We start from the raw sequence: 27499 nt of genomic DNA, 5'->3' as shown, positions 1-27499 counted from the left end.
CTAGGATATTTGAGTGATAGGTTGTCAAAATTTCTTTTAAAGGAAATGATAAGAGCAAAGTGTGGTTGATGGAAAGATTGGAATTGAGGTGAAAAGGTGTGAATGGGAATAGAGAGATAGCTGGTTTAGTATGATTGAGAGTATGATAAAAAAAAAGGAGATACAGTTTCAAGCTGAGAATAGGGCACTCAAATCAAATTTTGGTAATATAATGCAAAGAATCGCGGAAAGAAGGTGTAAACATGCATTATCTACGGGAAATGGAAAAGTTTCAGTAGAGACATTCGATGGCTGTTCAAATTGAAGCAAGATGTGGAGTTCTATATTTAAATGATCGGCCTGGCAGAAATAATGAAAGAAGGTTTTGCTCGCACAAGGAAAATTGACCATAAACTAATGAAAACTGAACTAATTTCTTTGTGTTTGTGCGAAGAGTAAGACAGCTAACTGCTGTCTTAATCTTAATAGCAAAAATTTTTCTAAGGCATTAAATACGTACGCCTGTTTTGCACTTAGCTACTCATTTGGTATTATAAATTGGTCAAAACCGGATATAGAACGTCTCCAATGAAAAGACTGTCTTGTCCCCGATTGAGCCATACGGCTCACACTACCTCTAAAGGGAAAATTCACTCATTAAAGAAAGCTACGGTATCAAATGGATTGAGCTCTGGTGGGACTCTTTCCGTGTTATCGAGCCCTAGGTGACTTGGTATGTTGGAGTACCTCCCAAAAATTTTCGTACACATCTGGACGTCGAGAGGAGTACAGCTTTCTGCATGGTCTTATAGTGTTCATTTATTCCCAGCTGTTTTGTGTTCTCTAGGAGATTTTTGGGAATGATACCAGTAGTAGATAGAATAATATGTACTGTCTGGGTACTTTCCATTCTCCATTGTCTCCTGATTTGTATTTCTAGATCTCTATACTTGGCGATCTTTTCGTTGTATTTAACACGTAAATTATTGGTGTTGGGTATCGCCACATCAATAAGTATTGTTTGCCTAGTAATTTTATTAACTAGTATGGAATCCAGTCTATTATGCGCCACTGATTGGTCTGTAAGCACAGTGCGGTCCCAGTATAGCTTGTAGTTGTCATTTTCAAGCATTCTGTCATAGACGTATTGATAATAAGGAAGATGGTCGGTTTGGAGAAGTCCCAGTTTGTCAGCTAGTTCTTGGTGGATAATCTTTCCTACTGAGTCATATCGTTCTTTATAATCAGTACCGACAAATGGCTGGCAGCCACCGGTAAGATGTTGGATGGTTTCTTGGGCTTGGCATAAATATCGGCATTTGTCATTTTGGACTTGAGGATCTTTAACAATATATTTCAGGTAATTTTTAGTTGGTATAAATTGATCCTGAATACCAAGTAGGAAACCCTCAGTCTCGGGAGACATCTTTCCTAATGTCAACCAATAGTTCGACGCTGTGTTGTCGACATATTCTTGGCTGATCTCATTGTCTGCTGTCTTGTTATTATTATCATACAAACAGCTTTTACTCCCTCTAAGCGACAAATTCACTTATTTTAAATGCAAGCTATACCTTACTGTTATACATTTTTATTATTGTTTAGTCTAGTGCGAAGTCTTACTCAGTAGGATATACACATTTAGTTTATTACTATAACATTTATAAGAATACATATTTATTTAAATTATTATTTATTAATTTTAATGACCTTGTTAGATGAAATTAGTGTAATTTTTTGTATATTAGAGAATAATATGTGTTTGCCAACCCTCCTGATGGCATGTGCCAAGGAGAACAATTGTCGCTAAAAGAGAATATTGTATTGTATTTTGTTAATGAGAAATGAAAAGGTATTATTGATTGATTGATGTATGTCTAATTCTGTCTCTTAAAGTAACTCTACCATTTTTCTCTTCATTGATCTTTGGGCAACTTCTTTTTTGTTTACCATTTGGTTTAAAAGTGTTTGTTTTTAGGTTTATGTTCCGTATATTATCACTTACAATACACATTTATCTATCAGTCTTGTTCTCAAATCTTGGAGAATTTCCTTATTTGTTAGGATGTATTTCATTTTATCAAAGGCAGCGCACACCAATCTTACTCTCTTGTTTACTTCGAGAGCTTTATTCTCTTTTCTTATTTTTATGTTCATCATCTGGGTTCATTATTTCTGTTTTTTCATATTTATCTTTAGCACATTATTTTTTATTTTTGTATCATCTGCATATTTCAACTCAATTCAGCGATGGAAAATATGTTCAACTTTTTGAGCATATTTTCCATCGCTGAGTTGAACAACTGTGTTGACACAGTGTGCACCTCTGCTTATTGAGAATGGTTCTATCTTATGATGTATGTGTACTTGTCAACTTGCTTTTTTTTATATATTGTCGATAAGAGTTTTATATGTGGTCTATACATGCATTTTATAACTATTCTATGATTGACTTGTATTCGATGAAGTCGAATACTTGTTCAACAAAAGACATATCTAGTGGTAGGTATTCTGTCATCTTTTAGATAAGGATCTTTACTGTAAGAAGGTGGGCACAAGTGCTGTATTTTTTTCTGAATGGGGCCTGTAGTTTTTTAGTAATATGTAGTCTCTTTATTTATATATTATTATTATTATTGCTTTGTTTTATGTACTAGATATAGTTTTATCTATTATACATTTATTAAATATCATGTTTAATGTCGGGATAATTTTTTATTCGGCCTCCTTGTTCTCATTTTTTTCCTCTCAACGCAAGCATTGTAGTGATGAAAATTTCGTATTTTAGGCAGAAATTTTGACTGGACAAGAAAAATAAGGGCTTTCGAACTGAAGCAGATCAATATAATGCAGATAGCCAAGTAACCATGGGGGTTCTTATAAGCGACAAATTGACAGAACATAACAGTTGCTTCTGCTATGGCATAGATTGGGATAATAATTATTTGCAACCAACAGCATTTTTGAACTTTTAAACCAAAAAATAATCACTCTTTTGTATAGTGTGTTTGCACTACTGTTCCTACTCCCTCTTTAACTTTTACCTTGTCTTGTATGCCTGAGTTGTAGAGTTTGTAATGCTCAATTTACATTATTATTATTAAACAAATAATATTCTATATTATTACTAAAATAAACATATTCTGCAGTTTTAAAATTTTATTTTAAATAAAATTGTTCACAGCCTGCTTCAATAAGGTAATTATGTGACATATTAAATTTCTTAAATACATAAATAGATCTGTGAATGAAAAAATGTACAAAATTTTATCTCAAGGACTCTCGTTTATATCTTTTGTCCAATTTCTCTACCCAGAAAATGGCCTCTCGTATAAATAAATATCAGATTTTCTAGAAGAGAAATTTTAGCTGCCGATCGCTCGTGTGATCCAATCCACAGTATGCGCCACCCTGTGGTAGATTCCTGGCTGGCCTGGCTGAGCGCAGGAATATCCTGCAGATACTATTCCAATTAAAAACCACCTGAAATTAAAAAAATAATATTTTAAGCCAATAAAACCATTTATTTAATATATTATATAATAATATAATAATTTTTATTCATCATGAAAGATCATTTATATAATATAGGACAAGTCGAGTAAAAAATATAAATATTTATAAAACACCACAATCTCAGAATTAAAAAATAAAAAGTACATAGGATTAATTATTTACATCACCCAGATATTCACTTACACTGTAGAAACAATTTTGCAATAGAAAAGATTTTAATTTATCTCGAAATTTATTTAAATTTGTTTCAGATTTAATACTGTTGGGAAGATGATTGAAAATCTTATATCCATATAATACTAGGATTTTTCAAATCGTGCTGTATTATGTTTTGTTACTCTGATGTAGTAATTTTGCCTAGTTGAGTACTGGTGATAATCAGGGTTTAAATGAACAGTAGTTATATTGGTTTTTACATGTAGTATACATTTCAAAATATATATATATATATATATATATATATATATATATATATATATATATATATATATATAGAAAGTACTGTTATAATGTTGTATTTTTTAAAATGTTGTCGACATGAATGCCTATATGGTAAATTAAAAATTAACTGGATTATCCTTTTCTGAGAGATAAACACTCTTATAGCATTCACTGCCCAAATTCACTACCCCAAAGGTTTATACCGTAGGCCAAATGAAAATAAACAATTGCATAAAAAACATTCAATACTTGTTCCGTTTTTAGAAAACTGTTTAATTGCAATATTGCGTAATAACTACTATTTATTCTTTTGCAAACATGATTAATTTAAGATTCCCAGCTCATGTTACTATCAAGATACAAACCTAAAAGTTTAGTGGAAGTAGTAGAATGAACCAGGCTATCATTTACTTTTATAGAAAACTGGTAAACTTGATTTTGATATATATCAGAAATGGGTGCTTGTGGTTTTTTTGGCATTAACAATCAAAGCATTTTTTACACCACTCTGTAAAATCTTCTGATATAATATTCAGTTGAACAGTTAATTCCTCGGCACTTGAAGTAATAGTTATCGTCATCTGCATACATAAATATGTTATTTGAACTAACACACCTGGGCATATCAATAACATAGAATAGGAATATTAATAGCCCAAATATTGAGCCCTGAAGAACCCCAATATTAAAATCACCATAATCTGATCGTGTGTCACAAATTTAACGAGGGTCTTCCTACAATGTAAATATGACAGCCATAATGAGAACTGACCCCTAAAACCAAGATTTTTTACCTTCTCTATAGTAACTCTTATGTTTATGGTATAAAATGCTTTTAAGAGATCAAAGAAAAGTGTCCCCACAAAATCCCCCCGATCCAGTGTGTTGTGAATGAAACTAATTAATTCAGTGTTAGCACCCCCCGTTGATCTTCCAGACAGGAATCCGTATTGGTTGGAACATAATATATTATAAAAAATGTATGTAGGTATAAAACATTTAATTTAAAACTTTTTTAAAAAGTGTCGTCAAAATTTACACAGGTGCATAACGTGACGTTTCCGATCTCGTTCAGATCATTCTCAGTGCCTTCTTTTGTAATTGAAGCTAACACTAAAAAAGTAGCTGTGACATCAATATAATGGTTTTAAATGTTTCAAAATTTAAATTCTATTGACCCTAGATCGATGACATTGGATAAAGATTTAATACTTAAAGAGCAACATGTTTCTTTGCTTGACTTGAACACGTGGTTCTTGTCAGTTAAAACGACACAGAACAACTGGTCGTTTGGTCGTGTGTCGTTTTAACTAACAAGAACCACGTGTTCAAGTTCAAAAAGTTTTTAAAAGACATCCATCCACCGGGATGAACACCAGCACTTTCTGGAAAACCACCACTTAACATATAGTCCTTGAAACATATAGGTGAAAAATATTGAAATGAATCTCTCTCTAGTACTAATACCGCAACAGGTAGTTACTAATGTTTCTCGTTTAGCAGACGTGAAATTTCCAACTTGTTTAACACCCCTCAAATTATTGAAAAACGTGGTAACATTTGTGCTGTTGAAACTCGTACATCATGACAAACTGGTTGACCCCTGAGTGCTTAGCGATAACTTAAGGTGGCGATATATAAAACCGTGATACCAATTATAGCCAGCAATGGATTGAATATCCCATGTTTTAGGATATTTTTTATGGTTGGTCTTCTAAAATTGAAATGCAAGTTGACGTGCAGATGATGGCAAAACATGGTGCATTTGCGAAGCACGGACTAGATAATCGGATAAAAGAGCCTCTTCTTCATTGGGAAAAGACTAACGCAGTTTTAAAATGAAGTGAATAAGTAATGTTGTCGTCAGGCAGGGGCATGTAACTTCCTTTTTTGCACATATATTTTAAGCGTTGGCTTATCGATATCATATTTTCTTGCAGTTGCGCTTAATCGTGCTCCCCAAAAAACTTGTTCCACTGTGATTTTCAGTTTAGCACTTTTATGCCCATTTGCATCAATTTCCGTTAAAAATTAACCTCATGTCTCCTTACATAGCATTTCATCGAATACTCTAACCTAAAATTCTTGTTAAACTTCTAATTTATCAGATAATTAAAAAATTAATTGAAAACATACTTGAGGTCACAATACCTGAAGAATCCACTCGAATTTTCACTTAACCTTGCTACAAACTACAATGATATCACAAGATTAAGATTTAATTTCGGCGTAACTTCTGCACGTGTACTAACAACAACGTTCTGCTAATCATTGTCGCCATTACGCTGGCAGAACAGTAAGAGAATTGGCCCAAGTTATGAACCAGTAACCAACAGGTGGCACTGTTTACCCGATTTTAGAAAATAAATGTAGTGTCTTATTCCTCCCTTATCTCAATTCTTCCTATATATTTTCTTTTATCTTTTCTGGCTTGTTTTTTTTACTTCTGCGTTTTTGGCCTTGTATTTCCTTCTCTTCTTTCGATCCTTTATTTTGTAGGATTTCTTCTTTGATTTTTTTCCTTTCCTATTCTTATCAGCTGTAGAGTTTCTTTAGTCTCATTACTTCTTTAAAGTGCTTCCATGTTTCTTCGACTGACTCTCCAGTTTGTTGTGGCACAGTTCGGTTAATTGCCAGTTTCTTAATGAATTTATTGCGTATTCTTTCTAATTTTAGGGCATCGACGTTGCATTTGCTTCTCCTGTTGGGTTTTTGTTTGGTTTATATTTCTGGCTAATATTATTATTAGCTCCGATCTGACTAGCATGTGGTCTGACCGCACATTAGCTCCTCTTAAGCTCCTGACATCTTTTAACCAGCTTTTCCATTTATATTCAATTTTTATTTGGTCTATTTGGTTCTTATACCTCAATCCTGGTGATTTCCATATTTTTTCTTACGTATCTCCTTATGCTTAAAGATACTTCCACCCATTACAAGTTCATTTTGTTTGCAAAATTATTTCCTATTGCCTCCTTTCTCAACACTTGTTCTTGTCCTGTATTATCATGACCTATTTTGTCTTCAATTATTATTTTGATGTATATTTTATATTTATTATTAATTTTGTTATAAGTTGTTTGTAGTTGTTCGTAAAATGTTTCCTTCTCATCTTCGCCTTTTTAATTTGTGGGAGCATATGCATGTACTTCTACTATCTTACAGTATCTTGCCACTGGTCTCGCCCAAATAATCCTTTATGATACTGACTCTCACTCTATTAGATCTTTTTCTCCCATTTGGGCTACCAGAAGAACAAAAGGTAATGAAGAATTAATCAGGAAATTCTTTACCTAAACCAGTTGCTTAAACGTATATTGCAAAAAAGCTATTACCTAAGGAGCATTCCCAAAAATAATAACTTATTTGGTTATAACATAATGACGGTATTAGATTTTTATTTCGATGCAAGGCAACCGCAAGCCGCTTATACGTATTTCAACCTCTTTAGGTCTCATCAGAACGACATAAGCGGCTAAAAATCTAATACCTTTATTATGTTTTAGTTCCTTACTCTGTTTGGAGTACCAGAAACTGAATTCACTACGAATTTTGACCATGATGAACGACATGTGGAATGTATATTTTAGATTCTCTTGCCGACTAATTCATCAATCTGTCCGCTTTGCAAACATTTTTACAAAGCACAGTGGTAAAGATTTGAATTCAGTTTCGCCAAGTAGGAAATCTTAGGATTCCTAGTGTTGTTATTTGGATATGTTAATTATATTACGTCAGTTAGATAACCAAGAGGGTCAGGGGAACGAACCACTGACTTTAGTATTAATGATCTTCTTGATCGATGGTTTAAACCCTGGTCAGGAATCAAAATGGCTAATGTAGTAGTAAAGAATCTAAACCAATATGTTACTTAGACTCTAATACGCTGGTATATCGAGTCGACCTATGGATGAGCAGTACGGAAAGTGATGGGGGCTTGTACTGTTACTCACTCCATAGAACCCTATCGGATGAGCGTATGCGTTTAAAAAACCGAAATATTGAAATTATAATATTTGTTATTGATATTTATTTATTATTACCTGCCAGTTCTTTGTAACATAAGTGGTCCTCCAGAATCTCCTTGACAACTATCTCTACCACCATTTTTGTATCCAGCGCACATCATTTCCTCATAAATTGTAACAGAAATGCCTTTCGACCTACAACAAACAAATATTTTACAGCAGTATAAGTTTACTATTAGCTTAACAAAATATTGGTCCATTTTGGATGATAATAATATTATTATTATCCTGATCCCTAACCCTAACCTTGAATGGTATCCTTGTTTAGTTTCTTATTTGTAAATCCAGTTAGGTGTGGTGCAATAATGCTGATTTCTCACCGAACTTCGGCGGTGAAATGTTTACTGAAAATCATTTTGAGTAGTTTATATTTCAAAAATTAAAATTTCGCGAGATAACAAAGAAAATATTGGGATGATAGGTCCAGAACTTATTGAGTGAACTTAAACTTTTAGTTGCTGTGAGTTAGTTGTTAACTAGAATTAATAAAATATTACAAAACAGTTAAATCTTTATCTGAAATATACTAAAGCAAGGCTTCCCAAACTGTGCGTTGCGACGCATTGGGGCGTCGCTGCGTTGTTCCAGGGGCGTCGTGTGTCAGCGCTGACTTTTAATACAGAAAATATATTTATTTGATTTTAAATGAGTATAAAATATATGTATTAATAAATAAATTAAATAAAAAATATAACATTAAGTCAATAGACCCTTGAATTATCCGAAATTATTCAAACAATTACGTGCTTATGCTTATGCTTAATTAACGTGCTATGTTAGGCGTTTCACTACGAGACAAGATCCCAAATCGCCAGCTACGACAAAGAACAGGAGTGGCTGATGCAGTAGAGAGAGTAGCAACACTGAAATGGAACTGGGCAGGTCACGTGGCTCGAATGACAGATAATAGATGGACAAAACGGATACTGGAATGGAGACCAAGAGATGATACCTACCGAAGCAGAGGTCGTCCACCAACACGTTGGACTGACGATCTAAAACGTTGTCATAGGAATTGGATGCAAGAGGCACAAGATCGAAATAGATGGTAATTTATAAGGGAGATCTATGTCCAGCAGTGGATAACCGAAGATTGAATGATGATTTAAACAATTGTTCAATCCGAAAATTATCCGATGGTCCACGAAATTATTCGAAAATCGGATAATTATCTGGACTTTGGCAACACTGGAGTCGAGTGAGTGCCGGGCGCATTCTGATTTGTTTTATTACGCACTCGCAGTTTTTTACTATTAACAATGGATAAAAGAGTAGAAAACGAAGTGAAGAGTCAGGCGAGAGCAGTAATGTTAATTTAAGTAAAAAGAAGAAATATAGGAAATATGACGAACAATATTTGGATTTTGGATTTACCTGCATTACTAAAGAGAATGTAAAACTTCCACAATGTGTTGTTTGTCACAAAGTGTTGGCAGCTGAAAGTATGCTTCCTAATAAACTAAAACGGCATTTGGAATCAACTCACAGCCATTTACTAAGCCAAGAGACTTTTTTGTAAGAAAATTGCGAGAGCTAAAACATCAGATGACGGCTTTGGTCTTAAGAGGATCAATTTCTACCAAAGCCTTAGCTTACCGTGTTGCCAAATATAAAAAACCACATACGATTGCTGAGGAACTGATCTTACCTGCAGAGGTTGATATGGTAACAGTGATGATTGGAGAATCGGCAGCTAAAGAAATAAAAAAATGTACCTCTTTCAAAGAATACGGTTAGTCGCCGTATTCATGACATGGCAGAAGATATTAATGAGCAAATTGAGGGAAAACTTTCAGGTTTATTTGTCATTCAACTGGACAAGGCTACTACGACTGATAGTAATGATGATGCTTAATTGATATGTTATGTACGGTACATATAAGAAACAAATATATGTAAGGATTTGTTATTTTGCAGAAAACTATGTGAAAGTTGTAAAGCTACTGATTTATTCGAGATTTTAAACTCATATATGAATCATATAGAGCGATATCTGGACGGTATGGAGGACTACAAGCTTATAAAAATATAAATGTTCAAAATAATGTTTTTGTTATAACTATAACCTGTGACTAGGCTAGTACTAAAATTGGTAGGTATTATTGTGGGTTAGGTTGAGGGGAGGAGGGAAGTTTGGGAAGCCCTGCTCTAAAATGTTCGAAACTAATTTTTAGAAAATACTAATTACCTTTTATAACTCGTTCAAAATGCGTAAACAATGCTAAATTTTACAGAAATTGGTAAAACAATTACTTGAAGTGTTGTATTTATAGAATTCTGTGTGATAATTTATTAGACAAATATATTAAATACCAAAAGTCATTACCTATGCCACCGCTCGCATTGTTTATTTTCAATAACAGGTACTTGCACTGCTTGAAGCGTCTGTGGCCTCAATCTGGAACCCGGACTGAGAGCACCCCATCCGGCAGCTACACCAATCTCCCCCAAGAAGTTTTCTCCTCGAGGCGGGAGACATATAGGGGTGATATGAGGTAGATTATGTGCGGCACGGTCCAGCCGAAGAACTGCAACATCGAATCTGTCTGCTTGCGGGGTGAACTTGAAGAACGGGTGGACCTGGAAGTATTACTAGGTAAAGGTTCTTCTTTTTACGTAATAGATAAGGCTAAAACCTCTGGTTCGTTTAGAAAAAGATTTCCATGAACTATTTTTGAAATAGTGAAGAAAATAGAAGCCATATGCCTACTGGCCTAAAGAGCTGTTTTACCTTAGAGGATATTTAAAAAAAACTAGAATAGAAACAAAAAAGTATAGACATAGATGAATGCTACTTAAATGACTTGCTATTTTTAGATTATATTGTATTAATGATTACTTTTGTAGAGGTATTGCAAGAAATGGTATAAAAAGATTGAAAATATAGAAGAATATATCGATACCTTAGTTTTAGTTATTGCAATTACGGCATTCGTAATACATATCTCTACCAATTTTAATACTGAAATAAGTCGAAATTCATCTTTTAGTTCATAGAGGGCGTAATCAATTTATGTAACAACTCCAAATTTATAAATGTTTTAGTTCAATAGTGTGACAACTTGACTTGTCGCAGTATTGAAGAAAAAAGATTATTCTTTCAATGTGATACGCTGTTTCTTAGTTTTTTTTTTTAATTAATTAGATGGCTTTGGTAAAGACCAATTAGCCAGACGACTTTTTTTCTCTAACTATAATAATTTAAAAAAAAATAAACAAAAAAAACTTTACAGAAATTTAAACCACTGTTTCTTAGTTGTTACATCTTTCTCTAAAAATGAGTGAGTTTAAATTAACTTATATGAATAAAAAGCCTTTTCAATCCCGTGATGTATTTTTATTACATTTGGCAAAAAACCAGCGTTCAAGAAATCAATGAAAATGCAGTGATAAGAAAGTTTTTATGCAACATAATTTAACATAACCCTACTTTTTATAAATTATAAATTAAAGTTATAAATTGTTATTCAAACACTAAGAATATAATAAATGTGCACTAAAAAATATTTGAAATTGTAGGGAGAATTATCAAGACCACCTCCGGATACTGATGGTAATGTAGTAATCAAAAAAATGATTAGAAATAATAATGTGGAAGCATCATTAAATTGTTTATCTAACAACTTGTTTGATTCAGAAGATAATAGTTTATTGCCCGATGATAATTTACAAGAGACAAATAGTCCTAAATCTACAAAGTAAAGTAATCAGGTACGTATTAGTTTTTTATTTTTGTAAATTATAATAAAATTTACTGTATGTAAGTAATTATATTTTTATCATCTGTTCTAGGATGGTCCGCCGGCCGATTATGATATGAATGTCCCTTTAACGTCTAGTAATTCAGAGGTAGACAGTGACGACAATATTGTAAATGTGAATTTATTCACAAGAAAAGATTAAGTGATTCTGAAAACTGGGGAAAAATATCAAGAAAAGAAATCGAAATTTGGGAGAAAAGTATATCAATGCAGCAAATAAGAAAATTGAAGAAAGAAAAATGTTAATTTCATGTAACGATAAGTGCCGACTGAAATGTACAAATAAAATATTTGAAGATCAACTTAGAAATATTTTTAAAGCTTACTGTCAATTGGGTTTAATTGACTGGCAAAGAGGCTTCATTGATTCACATATTTCTGAAATAACGCCAGTATACACTATAAAAGAAGGTAGTAATAGATCTAAAAGTCTAAAATATACTTTCAGAGTCGAAGATAAAGAAGTATTCCAAGTATTTAAAACTTTCTTCAAGAATACATTAGCCATCAACAATAGGACTATTTTTATAACAACTAAAAAGAAAGATCAGCAAAGCTGTTTATTAACTGATCAACGAGGAAGACAAGGGAACACAAAAATAGATCAAAGAAGAAGTACTTCAAGGAATAAGAGACCACATCAATTTATTTCCGAGGAAGAAATCACATTACTGCCGAGATCGGACAAACAGAGAATATCTAGATGGAAGTCTAAACATTTCTACTATGTATCGCCTTTGCGTGGAAAGCTGCACGTTAAATAATAAACAGATTGCCAAAATTTCTATGTATTCAAAAATATTGAATACGGAGGCTAACACTGCTTTTCTCATTTCCAAAAAAGACCAATGCAACTTATGTACTAGTTACACAAGTGCAAATGATGAACATAAAGATGAACTGAGAAGCAAATATGAAGCATTTAAGTGAGAAAGATTTAAGCCGAGAAGAAAAGATTAAAGATTTGCGATCAGGTGAAAACGTTTAAATGTTGTGTTTCGATCTTCAAGCCGTTCTCCCTACTCCTTGTGGTGAAATTAGTAGTTTCTATTATAAACGGAGACTGTCTAGTTACAACTTTACTGTGTTTAATATAAAATTAAAAATTGGATACTGCTTTTTCTGGCATGAAGGAATTGCAAAGAGGGGGCCAATGAAATTGGTAGCGGTATCTATAAGTTTTTGAAAAGTGAAGCATGCACATGAAAACATGTCATTTTCTACTCTGATTAGTGCGCAGGACAAAATAAAAATTTTGGTTTGTATGTACCTGTTCTGTGTGACGCATGTCAACAAAATCAAGACAATTACACACAAATTTTTAGAGAAAAGTCACACACAAATTGAAGATGATATTCATGCTACCATAGAAAGAGAGAAAAAGCGTGTTATTAAAAGTTGTCCAATTTCACAATATTAAGAGAGATGTCAGCTTTATGTAGAGAAATATCTAGAAGAGAAAGGATTACCAACGAACGAATTAGAGAAATAATGGGAATCAAACGAACAATCACAGATGACCTATCAACACAACAATTATATGGTTCGGACATATACAAAGAATGAATGAACAACGAATACCAAAAGAAATATTAAAATGACCACCAGAAGGAAAGAGAAAACGAGGTAGACCGAGAAAAAGTTGGAGCGAAGGAATAAATAAAGAACTGAGAGAGAGAAAGGGGCATAGAAGAAGACCTATGAAACAACGGGACTAAGTGGCGATTGGAAGTCGGAAAATGGCGGGGAACGTTATAAACCGACAAGTAGTAGTAGTAGAGATGTCAGCTGTGATGTTTTGATATGCCTGGTTGACTACAAGAAGGCTTTCGATAGAGTCAGGTATGAACAAATGATGGAAGTGCTGAAGAGACCTAAAAATAATAGCTAACCTGTATTGAAATCAATCAGCGGTGTTCCAAATAGATGGAGAATATATAGATCAGGTCAACATCTTAAGAGAAGTGAGACATGGGTGCATAATTTCACCACTGATATTCAATCTGTACTCGGAGCACATTTTTGAAGAGGCTCTAAAATATATTGATGAAGGCATCTCAATAAATGGAGTCAAGCTCTTTAACCTGCAGTGTGCAAATGATACAATAGTGTTTTCCAATACCATAGAAGGGCTGTAAAACTTAATGAACAAAATAATGAAACCAATAGAACTGTAGAAAAAAAGTAAAAAAACTGTGAAAAAAGTAGAACGTATGGACTGGATATAAACACCAGCAAAACCAAGCTAATGATCATCAGCAAGGAAATTAGAAATCTGTATGTGAACCAAATGAGAATTAAACGTGTCTCACAGTACAACTATTGTTGCATCGTAAAGGCAAAAAGTGCATTCTTCACTATGAGCCTCTGTGTTCAAGAGCCATGACCCCACTCAGGAAACAAAAATAAGGCTCCTTAAATGTTACGTTTACTCCGTGCCCATGTACGGAGTAGAAATGTAGACATTAAAGGCGAAAACTCTATCAAAACTTCAGGCTTTTGAGCTATGGTTATACAGAAAGATCCTGAAGATACCTTGGACAGACAAAGTCACCGATGAAGTAGTACTACGGAGGATAAACGCAACCGCGGATTTGGTCAACATTGTGAAGGGCTGTAAGCTGCAGTACTTAGGACATATAATGATAAATAAAGGCAGCTATGAGGTACTCCAATCCATTTTGCAAGGTAAAATTGAAGGAAAAGGGTCCCATGGCGAAGAAGAATATCCTGGCTTGCTAACCTGAGAGCATGCTATAGAAAGACCTTAAGACAGCTATTCCGTATAGCAACCAACAAAGTCATCAACGCCAGAATGATCGCCAACGTTCGAAGAGGACAGGCACCCTAAGAAGAATAATAACAATTTAAAAGAGCTATTAAGGAAATTATGGTAAATATAATTTTAAGAGATCATATGAGAATCGTGGATCTAAAAAGAAAAACCAAAGTAGATGTTATCGAAGCTATCGCTAAAGTTAAGTGGAAATCGGCAATATATACGGCACGAAAGAGCAAACAGAAGTGAACAGAGACTAATATAATGGCGATTAAGAGCTCAGAAACGAGACATAGAAAGTTTTTATCCTTGAATTATATTTTAATATAACAAACTTGTCCTTGAATTGTAATTTTTGTAGATTTCTATACCATAATTTTTATTACTTATTACTCATGCAATAATATAAATTACTTAATAAACTTTCTGCTTGTAATTCAGTCCTCTTCCCCGGAACAATAGAAAGCACGACATTGTTTATTATCAAATAAAAACGGAAATGCATTATTTATAAGGAAGCGACGTGACTAATTTAAAAATTTTGCCAAATTGGCCAAACGAGCGTCACTAATCACTTTCATTTTCTAGAGAAATGCTGTATTACGACACTGATTACACTTCACGATTGACCGTCGAGAATATCTTATATTAGAAATTACGAGGAGGAAGAGATGATTTGAAATACAAACGCGGTTTTGTGTTTCGTAATCGTTGTAATAAGCATTTGTTTACAATATTAATTCTGGTGTACTACTTTTTTTAAGCGTGGGTGGAATAACGAGAAAAAATTTTGTGTTTACCGTATGTTTTTTCGTAACCGGATAATTAAAAAGTTTGTAAATAACGTTATAAGAATAATAAACAAGTTAATCAAAAGTAAATAATATTGCTAATATTCGAATAAAAAATTTGAAAAAAAATTAATTATTTTCAAATAAGATCAAAGTAAAACAAGATAAAGCAGTTAATCAAAAGTAAATAATATTGCTAATATTCGAATTAAACATTTGAAAAAAAATTAATTATATTCAAATAAGATCAAAGTAAAACAAGATAATAGGAAATTTCGTTAGTCACAAAAGAAATACCAGTACTTTTTTGTTACAATGAATTAAAATATATACATTGACAGATGTTTTTAAAATATATAATCGAACACCTCTCTACCCTAAGGTGTGAGGTAAATACAAATACAGGTTACAGATATACATTATATCTCAAATCTAATGAAAATACAGATTTTTTATTCTATTCTGTGCACGAATTTTGTCCATTCTTTCTTGTTTTTTGCCTTATTTTGAGCTTCTGACCATTCCATTCCCCTACTTTTGAAAATCTGCCCTACTTCGTCATCCCAGGTTTTCCGTGGTCTGCCTCTAGTTTTAAACTTTTTTACTTTACCCTTCCACACTTGCTTAACGGGTCGGTTGTCGCTCATTCGGCACAGATGACCAAACCATTTTATTTGTTGTGTTTCAATAGCGTGTAGTACAGATGCTATGCCCAGTTCTTCTCTAACATCTTCATTCCTTATTTTGTCTCGTCGTGTTATTCCTTTGACTCGTCTTAGATATTTCATATCAATGGTTCGTATCTTGCTTTTTAATTGCTTTGTTAAAACCCAGCTCTCGCTTCCATATATCAAGATTGGTCGGAATACTGTCTTATAAACTGTCATTTTGGTTCTTCTGCTGATTTCAGGTTTACCTATGAATAAAACCACAATATCAGACAAAAAAAAGACCGATGGAACAAAATTCTTATAAGTTGGAGACCGTGGGAATATAAACGAAGCAGAGGAAGGCCCCAAATGAGATGGGCAGATGATATCAAGAAGCACGTGGGCTCTAGGTGGATGACTGTAGCGACAGAAAAATGGAAAAGGATTGGGGAGGCCTATGTCCAAAGATGGGCCAAAGAAGGCTAATTAGATTGCTCTTTTTTGTAATTTAAAAATAACATCAGATTAGGCAGCTGTACTAGAACCCCAAAAAGGAATGCCATATCGAAGATGAGACTTAAACAAAGAAAAATATGTTATTTTAAAAGATGCTAAATTGATGTTCTTTGAAACAGGTCTTATTGCATAGCAGGCTGAGACTAGTTTCTTACTTAACAATCGATATGAAGGGACCATTTAAGGTTGCTGTCTATAAAAATACCAAGAAATTTTATATTGTAGAATCAACGATACCGATCTGGCTGTTATTAAGAAGCAAGGGTTGAAGAGCTCCTTTATAGGATAATGCTACTGTCTTGTCCACGTTAAAAGAGAGTAAATTAGAGTTAAATCAGGTTTTTATTGTAAGTAGATTAGAAGGTATAGTTGCATGAAAAGTTGCAATATTAGAGTTCCTCCAGATAATACTGGTATGATCAGCAAAAAGAAAAAGTTTTCAATCGATTTTTAAATTATTGATAATTTGTTAAGATAAGGAAAAGAAGTGAACCCAATACTAAACCTTGTTGTACTCCTCATACAATGTTTCTGTGACTAGAATCAGGATCTTTATCTTTTGCTCTAACTAGTTGTTTTCTATTCCTCAAGTAAGTAAGATTGGAACCAATTCAAAGAAATACCTCGAATTCCATAGAAATTTAGTTTTTTTATCAAAGTGCCGTGATTTACACAATCAAAAGCTTTTTCATAGTCACAAAAAACAGCGGCAATGAAAAGATTATTGTTTAGTGCTTGATAGATCTCATGTAGTACAAAAAACATAGCATCATTGGTACATTTATTGGATAAAAAGCAGATTTAACTTTGTGATAAAATGTTGTTTTCAACGAGAAAGCACATAAGTCGGGCTTTTATAAGTCTCTCAATAATTTTGTATAGGATCAGTAGTAAGGTAATAAGTCTATAGTTGCAGACATTAGATTTTTCACTAGCCTTATGAAGAGGAATAATAATGGCTGTCTTTAGGCACTCTGTAGATATACCTTTTCTAAAGGTATCGTTAATTAGTGAGACCAGAACTTTTAACACATTTTTTGGGAGATTTAAGAAAATTTTTATGGATAGTCAATCAGTATTACAGAAAAATAGGTATAACAAACTGTCAACGGTTGGCAATGGATAGGGCTCACCTGAGTAATACTCTTGGTAAAGCAAGGCCCTTATATAGAGTTGTAGCACCATTGATAATTATGGTATTATTTTTATAGACTAATTTTATAAACTACTGTTTAGTCGTAATAATAATGTATTTATATTACAGTAAAATATTAATCAGAAACCCGGCACGTCTAATTTAGGCAAAGATAGTTTTATTTAAATATAAATTAATTTTCAGTCATTCCTTTTTGAGGCTTTTGCAAACATTTAAATATAATTATGGACTTCCTCATACGTAGGTAGAGAAACGGATGTTCAAAAAGGGTTAACGTTCCAAACTACCCTTTTACTGAAATATTAAAATTAATATATGCGAGCAACCAACAATTTTGCTCTTTTGATATACTAACAAAGAAGCAAAACCTATTTGTTTATTACCCTTAATATTTAATTAGCCGTATATGTTGTTTTTGTTAACTGCGATAGGTTTAATTAGTAACTGGAACTTGACAATTTCATTGCAAACTTGTATAGGCTTTTAACGTTAGAAAACTAAAACAATTGTTGTCTATGACTCTATATACGAGTATTATGAAACTAAAAAACTAATTTATTATAATTTGGATTGAAAAAACAAACTTGTGTTTTTACTTAATAACGTTGTAACTAAGCGTATATAAAAGATCAGGAAAGGGCGTTTGCTTTTTAAGGCCAACCACAGAAACATAGATATATCAGTAAACAACCTGCAAAGAGCATTGGAAAATATCGAAAAACGAAGTTTACAATGGAAAATCTCCAAAAACTCCGAAAAGACGCAAGCGGTGCTCTTCAAAAAGAGACATCAACAGCCAAAGGAACAACTAACAGTGCAAGAAAATCCCATCGAATAGAAAGGCGAAGCAAAATACCTGGAAGTCATAATGGACAAAGTACTGACATTCACAAAACATGTAGAAGCTACAACACAAAAAACAAACATGGCAAAAGTTTCAATAAGAGGACTTACAGGTAAAAAAGCAAATTAAGGACAAAAACAAAAATGAGACCAATAAATAGTATCACACTTCCGATACTAATGTACGCATGTTTCGTATGAGGACGCGTATGCAATATAACAAAAAAAAATATACAAGCGGCTCACAACAGCAACTTAAAAGAAGCAGTTAATATTTCAAGATACGTTTCAGAACGATTTCTTTTCAGAGAACTGCAACAAATCAGGGTGACGGACATAATGAAGAAAAAAGGCGGAAAAAATTCTCAGAACTGAAAAATCAGCCGAGTCCCATACTGCGAGAGATCATGAGATACGACACATTCCATTGATGGAAACTCAAACGTCCAAAACAACAAATAGTGGAATAAAGTAAAAAGTATCCAGAGGGACACAAACCCTATAGAGAAAACAAATCCAAGAGAGAGAACTAATAAATACATACCCGGAGAGAATACAAACCCTGTAGTGAACAACCCCTACAGAGAAAATAAAGAAAAGAGAGAGGACAGTTCGTAGCTCTACCAATTCAGACTAACACAAAGCACTGTGTAGGCCCCAACAATGAAGACCTTCCACCACGACACCCTAGTAAAAAAATCAATAAAAAACTCGGTTAACAAAACCTTTTTGTTAGTAATCATAAAATTACTAAAAAAAACTGGGACAAACCACCTAAACAAATTAATAAAACCTAAAAAAAACGGGTGTTGCAGTCCAGTGGGACTGCCGGTAGAAGTTATGCTTCTATACACGCGTATGCCGTTACAAATTTATATGGGAATCAATCTGCACAATCATTACATATGTAGTGCTATAGGTAAGAGAGAGCAGAAAGAGAAACGGAATTAGGTATATAGGTATATGGTGCATCGTTTGCTGTATATAAACAACATTTGACCTGTAATCGTTCTCAAAATACAAACTAATGTTTGTATTTTGAGAACGATTTCCAAAGTGGAAATTGAAACGTCAATAAACGTATTATAACCTTTAATTGTGGCTTATTCCTATTTAAATAGTAATTACTTTAAAATGCCACAAGAAAATAGCTTCAGAACAATATTAATTCTACTCTTTTAGTCGCTTAAAAATTTATACAGTTTTTAATACTGTATAATTAACTAACCAAGAAATTTATAAGGAATAATATTTGAGAAGAAGATGAAGAGAAAGGGTTAACAATGAACGTCAAGAAGACGAAATTCATGATTATTTAAAAAAAAACAAAAGATTGAATGCAAACCTGTACATTTACAATAACGAAATCGAACGGGTGCACAAATATAAATATTTGGAAACAAGCATTAATAACAACAATGACATCACAGAAGAAATAAAAACTAGAATTGGAAAGGCTCAAGCTGCTTTTGTTAATATGAAGGACATTCTGGGAAGTCATGACATTAACTTAAACCCGAAAATGAGATTGGTTAGATGCTATATCTTCTCGATACTGCTGTACGGAGTAGAGACTTAGACTTTAAACAAGAGCAATACCAATAAACTAGAGGCCTTAGAAATGTGGATATACAGAAGAATTTTAAAAATACCTTGGACAGACAAAATAACAAATAGTGTAGTTCTTCGAAGAATGAACAAAGAACGGGAGCTGTTGATCACCATCAAGAGAAGAAAATTGGAATATCTTGGTCATGTCATGAGAGGGAAAAAGTACCAATTGCTCCAGTTAATTATCCAAGGAAAGATTCAGGGCAAACCAAGCATGGAGAGACGACGTATAACTTGGCTGCGCAATTTAAGAGACTGGTTCCAGTGCACATCTAACCAATTATTTAAAGCAACAGCTTCAAAGAAACGAGTAGCAATGATGATTGCCAAACTCCGTAGCGGAGAGGGCACTTTAAGAAGAAGAAGAATATTTGAGAAAAATCGCATGATTTTCAAAAAAGTAAAAAATGTGAGCTCCAATCAACACAACTGTAATTTGTAAGCTACAATGAAGATTGAGGGTCAATTTGAGAGAGAACCTACAACAAACAATTTGATTAATTCCAAAAAAAGAAGATATTTCTTTGATACAACATCACTAACAAAGTTACAAATAATAACGTCCTTTCTATTTTTCTTTACAATAATCACCACGCAAAGTATCCTCTAGACTAGCTTCTTACGCTGTCGAACTTGGCATATAACGGGGTTGTGAGCCAACAATACGGAGAGGGTATAACTCCTTCCGCATTTGCGGAAGACCTCGCTATGCTGGTAGTGACGCGGAACAGGGAGGACCTTATCTTTGGTGCATAGCGTACATGCGATTAAGTCAAGGAATAGATGAAAAAGCATGAGCTAGAACTGGCTGTAGGTAAGGCCGAAATTATAGTTCTTAAGGGACCAAGGATAACATTCGAATGTGTAGGAAAGAGAGTGGTCCCAAAGAAATGCGTGAGGTATTTAGGGGTGACTCTGAGTCAAAACGAAAAGGGGGGGGAGCACGTAAAAGTGGTGACTCAAAGAGCTGCGGTGAGATCCGCCGCATTGGAAGGGATCATGCCCAACATCGGAGGAGCCAAAACTGAGAGGAGGAGGGCCCTTCATTCTGTTGTGCAATCGATCGTCCTCTACGCTGCGCCTGTCTGGAGCACTGCAGTTTTAACAAAGGCGTATAGAAAGCAGCTCACACGAGCAGATAGGAAGAACCGGGTGTATACCGATGCACGTGCTAGTAAAGGAAAGAGGAAGAATATACGACAGATTAAATAAAGACATAACAACAGAATGTTTAAAAAAAGAAGAAAGTGAGAGGTCCATAAAGGTGTGGCAAGAGGAATGGGACGAGATGAAAAGTGTGACGCAGTCGACGAAGTCGCTCACTGGACATGGTTGCTTTAGGGCATACCTTTACAGATTTAGAAAGGCAGAAAATGACAAATGCCTGTACTGTGAAATATCGGACACTGTCTCACACACTATATATCGCATACACATATGCAATAGATGGATAGATGAAAAAAGCCTGCTTGACAGAGAGCTAGGAAGTAGGGTGCAATCAGTCACGGAAATGCTTAGGTGGTTAGATTCGTGTAGAGTAGCTCAAACATACGTAAAGTGAACGTTGAAGAGAAAGGAACAAGAAGAAAGGTAACCAGAAGGGAGGCAGGGTGCCCAGGAACAAGCAAGAAGATAAGGCATAATGAGAAGGGGCGAGATTAAACATGAACAGGGGGGAACTGAGGGAGAGAAGAGTTTAGTCGTAGTGAGAAAGTGCTATAATGCGTGAGAATTGTGTGAATGAGAGATTGGGTGCCGATGTTGCGTCCCAATCAGGGCGATCCGGCCGGTAATTCACCTTTACTGTTTTCTTCAATTTTTTTCTCCGAACTTGTCATAGCTTTTCTTTCCTCATTTTTGACTATATCATAAGTTTTTTTGTCTGTATTCTGTATTTTTCCTATGTTTGTTACTTCCGAGAATTCTTCCCACAACTTCTTTTTTTTTTATTTCGGTTTTTACCTCTTTATTCCACCATGGTGTATGTGTCTCTTTTCTTTTATTTCTTGTTGTCACACATACTGGATTTGTAGTATTTATTATAGTTTTTCTAAATTTTTCTACATCCTTCTTATACTATTTCTGTTTCTTCTCCTTCTTTGTCCATTTTCTTCTCTAACTAAACTGATTTTGGTTAATTCTTCCCTTAGTTTATGTATTCTAATTACTTCCTTGTATTTCTTATTCTTGTCCTCTATAATTTTATTTCTATGCTTTTGCTGTTAAATGTATTTTCCAGTAAGTAGTCGTCACTGCCTATTTCATAGTATGTTCTCACCCTTAAGTCCCATATCCAGCTCTCTGTTTGTGCACTATAATGTATTCAATAATTAATTGTTCATTACTTGATATGACTTCTATTGTGATCTTATGTATCTTTTTATGTTGAAAATGTTCATTTATGATCATCATCTCTAAACAGAATTCAGGTAATAATTTTCCATTATTCTTGATCTTGTCCTCTTCGCATGGTCCTAAAACATCATTTCATTGTCCTTTTTTTCCACCCTAGCATAAATAGCTCCAGTGATTACTATTTTCACTGTACAAATATTTATTACAAATAAACAAATATTTTATACTTATTTTTTTTTTACTCTATAAACTATACTAAAAACTAAAAACCTTTCAGAAAATAAACTAGTTTCTTCTACACAAATAATTTGTTTGACTAAAACTAATAATTATTTTACCCTTTAGAGTATATTTCTTTGGAACTTAATCTACGTGGGTGGCTTTTCTAGTATAATATCAACCCGTTCTCTATTCTAAGATAACAGTGAACCGGCGAAGATAGAGCACGATCACAAATAACTTGCGGAAACTTAAACTTGTTTGCGAAAACATGAACGACAGAAATTCCCCAAGTAACAAAAAGAATATGGAAACATTCGAATTTGAATTCTCATAACTAAAATGTTTTTAGTTCCTCTTTAATTTATTTTTTACCTAGAAACTTGTTTTAAAAACAACCTCAAATTCTACAAATTTGATAAAATATAGATACCTCGTAACTGCCATAGAAATTATTTTGGAAATATAAACATCCAAACCTGTATGGTGGAAACTCCAAACGTGTAGGCCGGAAGCGGTTCCACTGCCGAATTGATGACGTAGTCTCCCAATGTGACGTGTACTTGTCGTGGGGTTGCTCGAGCAACGCAATGACCGGCTGTAACCACGTGACGTCTGCTGACTAGGGAACCCCCGCACCTAAAATCATGGAACTTTGTAATAGATCTTGAAATCTGTAATAAAGATTAGTAATTTAGTTTGTCTTTTGTATACACAAAGGATCCTCACAAAAGAAAACTACTAATTCTGCAACTCATCTTACACTTGAGTAGTGATTAAGTTCTTGTTCTTTAAAAATACTCCTTATACTTGTGTGTGAGCTTTCAGTAATTAATAACAATTACACATTTAGTTTTCCTTTGTCGGACTAGTTTTTGTTCGTCCATGTTTTCATAGGTCACTGCACCATTGCTGTTAAATTTTTCAACGGTATCTTGTCATAGTTGTCAACCCATTACGGTTGCTAAATTTGGTTGTACTAAAATCATAAATTATTAAATAATAATAATTGAAAACTGTTCATCAACAATGGCATATGAACGGTAAAAGTTTGACACCTCTGTTATATAAAGAGGTAGTTTATGTACTTCACATTTTAAAAATTTAATTTTTATTAAAATATTTTTTGATGAACCCTTTCACTAACGAGTTTTTCTTTACACAGGTAAGAATTATTTTTTGGCTAATATCTTGCTAAAATATGATTATTAACAACCTCGAATGGTTTTTTCAAAATTTGCTACCTTACGTATATGAAAAAAATAATTTCTACAATTGTAGACATTGGTAGTCGATGTCTAAAATTGTAGAAATGTACAAAATAATGAAAATACAGTAAAAATTTAAATAAAGTATTTCTCAAGAACGCCGTTGTAGCAGCTTATCAGACTATACAAGAACCAAAAAGCAACGAGGCCGAAGTGTCCGAGAATAAAACTGGTGGCAGCATGTCCAAAAGTCAGTGTATATCTGCTGAGCTAAGATCAACAGCGTGTGGATTTCCGGTCAGCTCAGACCAAATAGAAACGTTTGTGTCGTTTTCCTTTACAAGAACGTCTCTAATTATAAAGAGTTCTATGTCCTCGTCAGCATAGAAGGAAACGCCAGGTTAAGTTGGATACACAAGAATTAGTACACTTTGATATCGCAAGGAGCTGTTACTAGGCTTTGAATCGTTTTGTAGCGAGAAAGGTTACGAATAGCCATAACAAAGAAGATTTCCTCTATTATGTCGGTAAATATACTTCAAAAGAAAATCTCGGCATGTTCTTCGAGTGAATCAAAACAACATAGAAATACCCTAAAAAGACGGAGAAATCCCCTGCGAAGGCGGATCTTGGGTCACGCTGTCTTGAAGAAAAAAGAAACTACACTTCAGAAAGTCAAATCTGTCATTAGCTACAGTTATCACTACGGGGTAAGGGTCACGGACTCTTGACTAGGCTACATCTGCTGGCCAACTTACCCAAAGGGTCACAGCTAAAAGGAAGCTGAGCACTGCCTCACGAAGAAGAGAAAACGAAAGTTGTGCCAATAGAAAGAGATTTAGAAGTTGGTACAGCCGTAAATGTAATCCTTTTAGGAAACTATACGAAACTAGAGGTTCCTTATAAAGCCATAGTACTTCAGAACTACCAGGACAGAGAAAAACGCAAGTTTATCATTAGGGACACGAAAAGGGAAAACAAGATGATGGAAATTATTGCCACATATACTCCTGCCTACTACCTGCATAATAATACCCTCACGTCAACTACAACCATAACTAGCACTACTACGACCACGAAATCCAGTACTACTACCAAGCTGGCTTCAGTCATACAGGAGGTCACCGATAGTTCCTCCCGAACTATACAGCGTTCCACGTTAAGAAAATAACATTGCGGAGATAGGGCCATGTATTTCTTATGGACGATAGAAGCGCAGCGATGCCACGATGGCATACTTGCGATGGCGCAGCGATGACGTATTTTCGTTTTCACAGACATGACTTAAATTAACGTGTTTTAACGTAATTGACCAAAAGTGCCCATTCGAAACAAGAGATGAAAAGTAGGGAAAATGATTTTAATAAATAAATAGTATTTACAAAAGATAATTTTATTTCATCTTATTTTAATTATAGTAACGACAGTTTATTTGTTTTTCGGTAAGAATATCATATACCATGAATCATAGAAATCAGTAGAAAATAATCATGCACTTTGCCGGCTATTAAAGATTTAAAAGTAAATAAACGGACCGCTTGGAATGCATATATCTAATTACTAATTGCAACTTAAAATAATACGGTGTGCGAATGCCAGCGATTTTATGTCGTTCTCTGAGACTACATAATGATAATAAGGCTTTGTGGTTCTTCAGTTGTTATTCTGACTTTACAGTTAAATGTTAATTGAAAATGGAAATCGAAAAATATATCGACAATCTAGTAAACCGCATTCCTGAGAGTTTTGGCAACACTGATCTCTATAAGCCTAATGTTATTTTCTTAACGTGAAACGCTCTATAGAGGATAGAAAAGTCGACAATCTTCAATCAAATGACAAGAAAAATGACATGCAAGCAGACGAACAAAACTCTACCATCAAAGGTGGAGGAGCACGAGAGAGCAAGAGCATCAGTCCATAACATTTCAGTAGTTCAAAGATATTTGCAAAAATACGAAATAACTAGAAAAATATAAATAAAGCAGGTAACTATTATAAAGAAAATAAAAAATTGTTGTGTATATTTTAATATTTAACTTACTACACATATTACCACTTATTTGTCATATCCCAATTGTTGATCTGACAAGTATACTTCATTCACAATTATAAGAACTGACTTATGCAGAATTTAAAAGTATCCCGCTGATAAAGTCGAAGCCATAAAGGGATTTGCCTCTTCAGGTAAATAGTAAAAAGGGCCGGCTTAACGAATTTTATATTTTATTTGTCATTTACATTACATATTTAATTTAAATAAATATCTAGATAATTAAGGGAAAAAATACATAAACTAATGGAGTATTAGAATTAATTAATTATTATATTTTCCGTCTCGATTCTTTATTAAATAAATCCAAATTTGAAAGTCATAAACAATTTTTGTTTTGTTAAAAAAATTGCAAGTGAAATAATAAAATGGTGAAGTAAAAATTAAAATGAATTAATGTAGATATATACATATAGCTAAATATGATTATATTTTATACCTTATGTAAGGAAAGAAGTGTTTTAATTGTTAGTTAGGTATAAAGTATGTCTGAAAAAGTTGGCAACAAATGGGAAATTTCTTTATTATTAATTTCATGAAAAAAACTATTCTTCATAAACATTTCTGCATTTCATAGAAATCAATAATCAATAATCAAATTTATAAAAGTTTAAGTGGTATACACCGAAAATCAAAAATATTGATTTATGCTTAAAAGTGAAGTGCTTTTAAATTTAGGTGCAGCATAAAATGTTATTTTAATTTGGTTGTAGGATTTAAAAATTATTTTTAAATTTAGATTCATGGCCTTTTAATGATGTATCAGTAGGTGCATTAATTTTTAATTTTATTTCTAATTTACCTTATTCAATATACAAAATCAACAGTAATGCAAAAGTATTTTTTTATTTACTTTTTACTTTAAATGTATTATTTAATTATTAGAAGGCCATGAATCTAAACTTGGACATAATTTTTAATACCTACAAACATTTTAAAATAACATTTTCTTGTAAATCTAAATTTAAAATCACTTTCCTCTTCAGTATTAATTAATTATTTTGATTTTCCCTATCTACCACTTAATATTTTATAAGATTATCTGTTAATGATTTCTATGTGATGCATAAACTTTAATGAAGAATAATTTTTTTTCGTAAAATTATTAATAAAGAATATTTCCCATTTTTTGCCAACTTTTTCAGACATGAAACGGAAAACTTAAACATAACAAGTCAACATGAATAAATATGAACCTTTTAAAACGAGTAAGTCGGTTCTTACCGAAGGGACCTCAGACGTTCAGATACAATTAGCGTCTCTTTGTAAAGACAATGAAGTCGACTTTACTAAAGTAATAAGACATTTACTTAACACAGACACTACACAGTACTCCCCTGAGTTAGTGATAACTTATAGTCTAAAAAAATCATTATGAAATTGACTGGCCAGTGTGAAAACTAGTGCCAATAAAACACAAAACACACACAAAACATTTTCTTCGTTGAGACTTAAAATAATGATTAATAACAATAATTATGGGAAATTTGTATGTTTATAAAAAGAGTTTTTTGACATTATGCTTGAATGATAATATTTGATCTGATTATATATACCTACATACAGTTGTGCTATGCTTGGCTATTATGCCGG

General features: G+C 33.4%; 1 protein-coding gene across 2 annotated transcripts in view; it reads right to left on the bottom strand.

Annotated features, from left to right (window-relative positions):
- Nucleotides 1-3123: 3123 nt before the first annotated feature.
- The window catches only part of LOC140444073 (uncharacterized), a 112112-nt gene continuing 87736 nt past the window's right edge, over nt 3124-27499 (bottom strand). For both annotated transcript variants that reach the window (XM_072535701.1, XM_072535702.1), the window contains 4 exons: nt 23125-23284; nt 10291-10544; nt 7980-8099; nt 3124-3462 (listed from right to left, as the gene is read on the bottom strand). In XM_072535701.1, the coding sequence (XP_072391802.1) occupies nt 3345-3462; nt 7980-8099; nt 10291-10544; nt 23125-23284 (652 nt within the window). In that variant the 3' untranslated portion in view covers nt 3124-3344. The remainder of the gene's footprint in view (nt 3463-7979; nt 8100-10290; nt 10545-23124; nt 23285-27499) is intronic.

This window comes from Diabrotica undecimpunctata, chromosome 6 (assembly GCF_040954645.1).
Source record: "Diabrotica undecimpunctata isolate CICGRU chromosome 6, icDiaUnde3, whole genome shotgun sequence".
In the NCBI taxonomy this organism is placed as follows: domain Eukaryota; kingdom Metazoa; phylum Arthropoda; class Insecta; order Coleoptera; family Chrysomelidae; genus Diabrotica; species Diabrotica undecimpunctata.
Note: the sequence above shows the minus strand (reverse complement) of the source record. Positions and strands in the feature narration are given on the sequence as shown.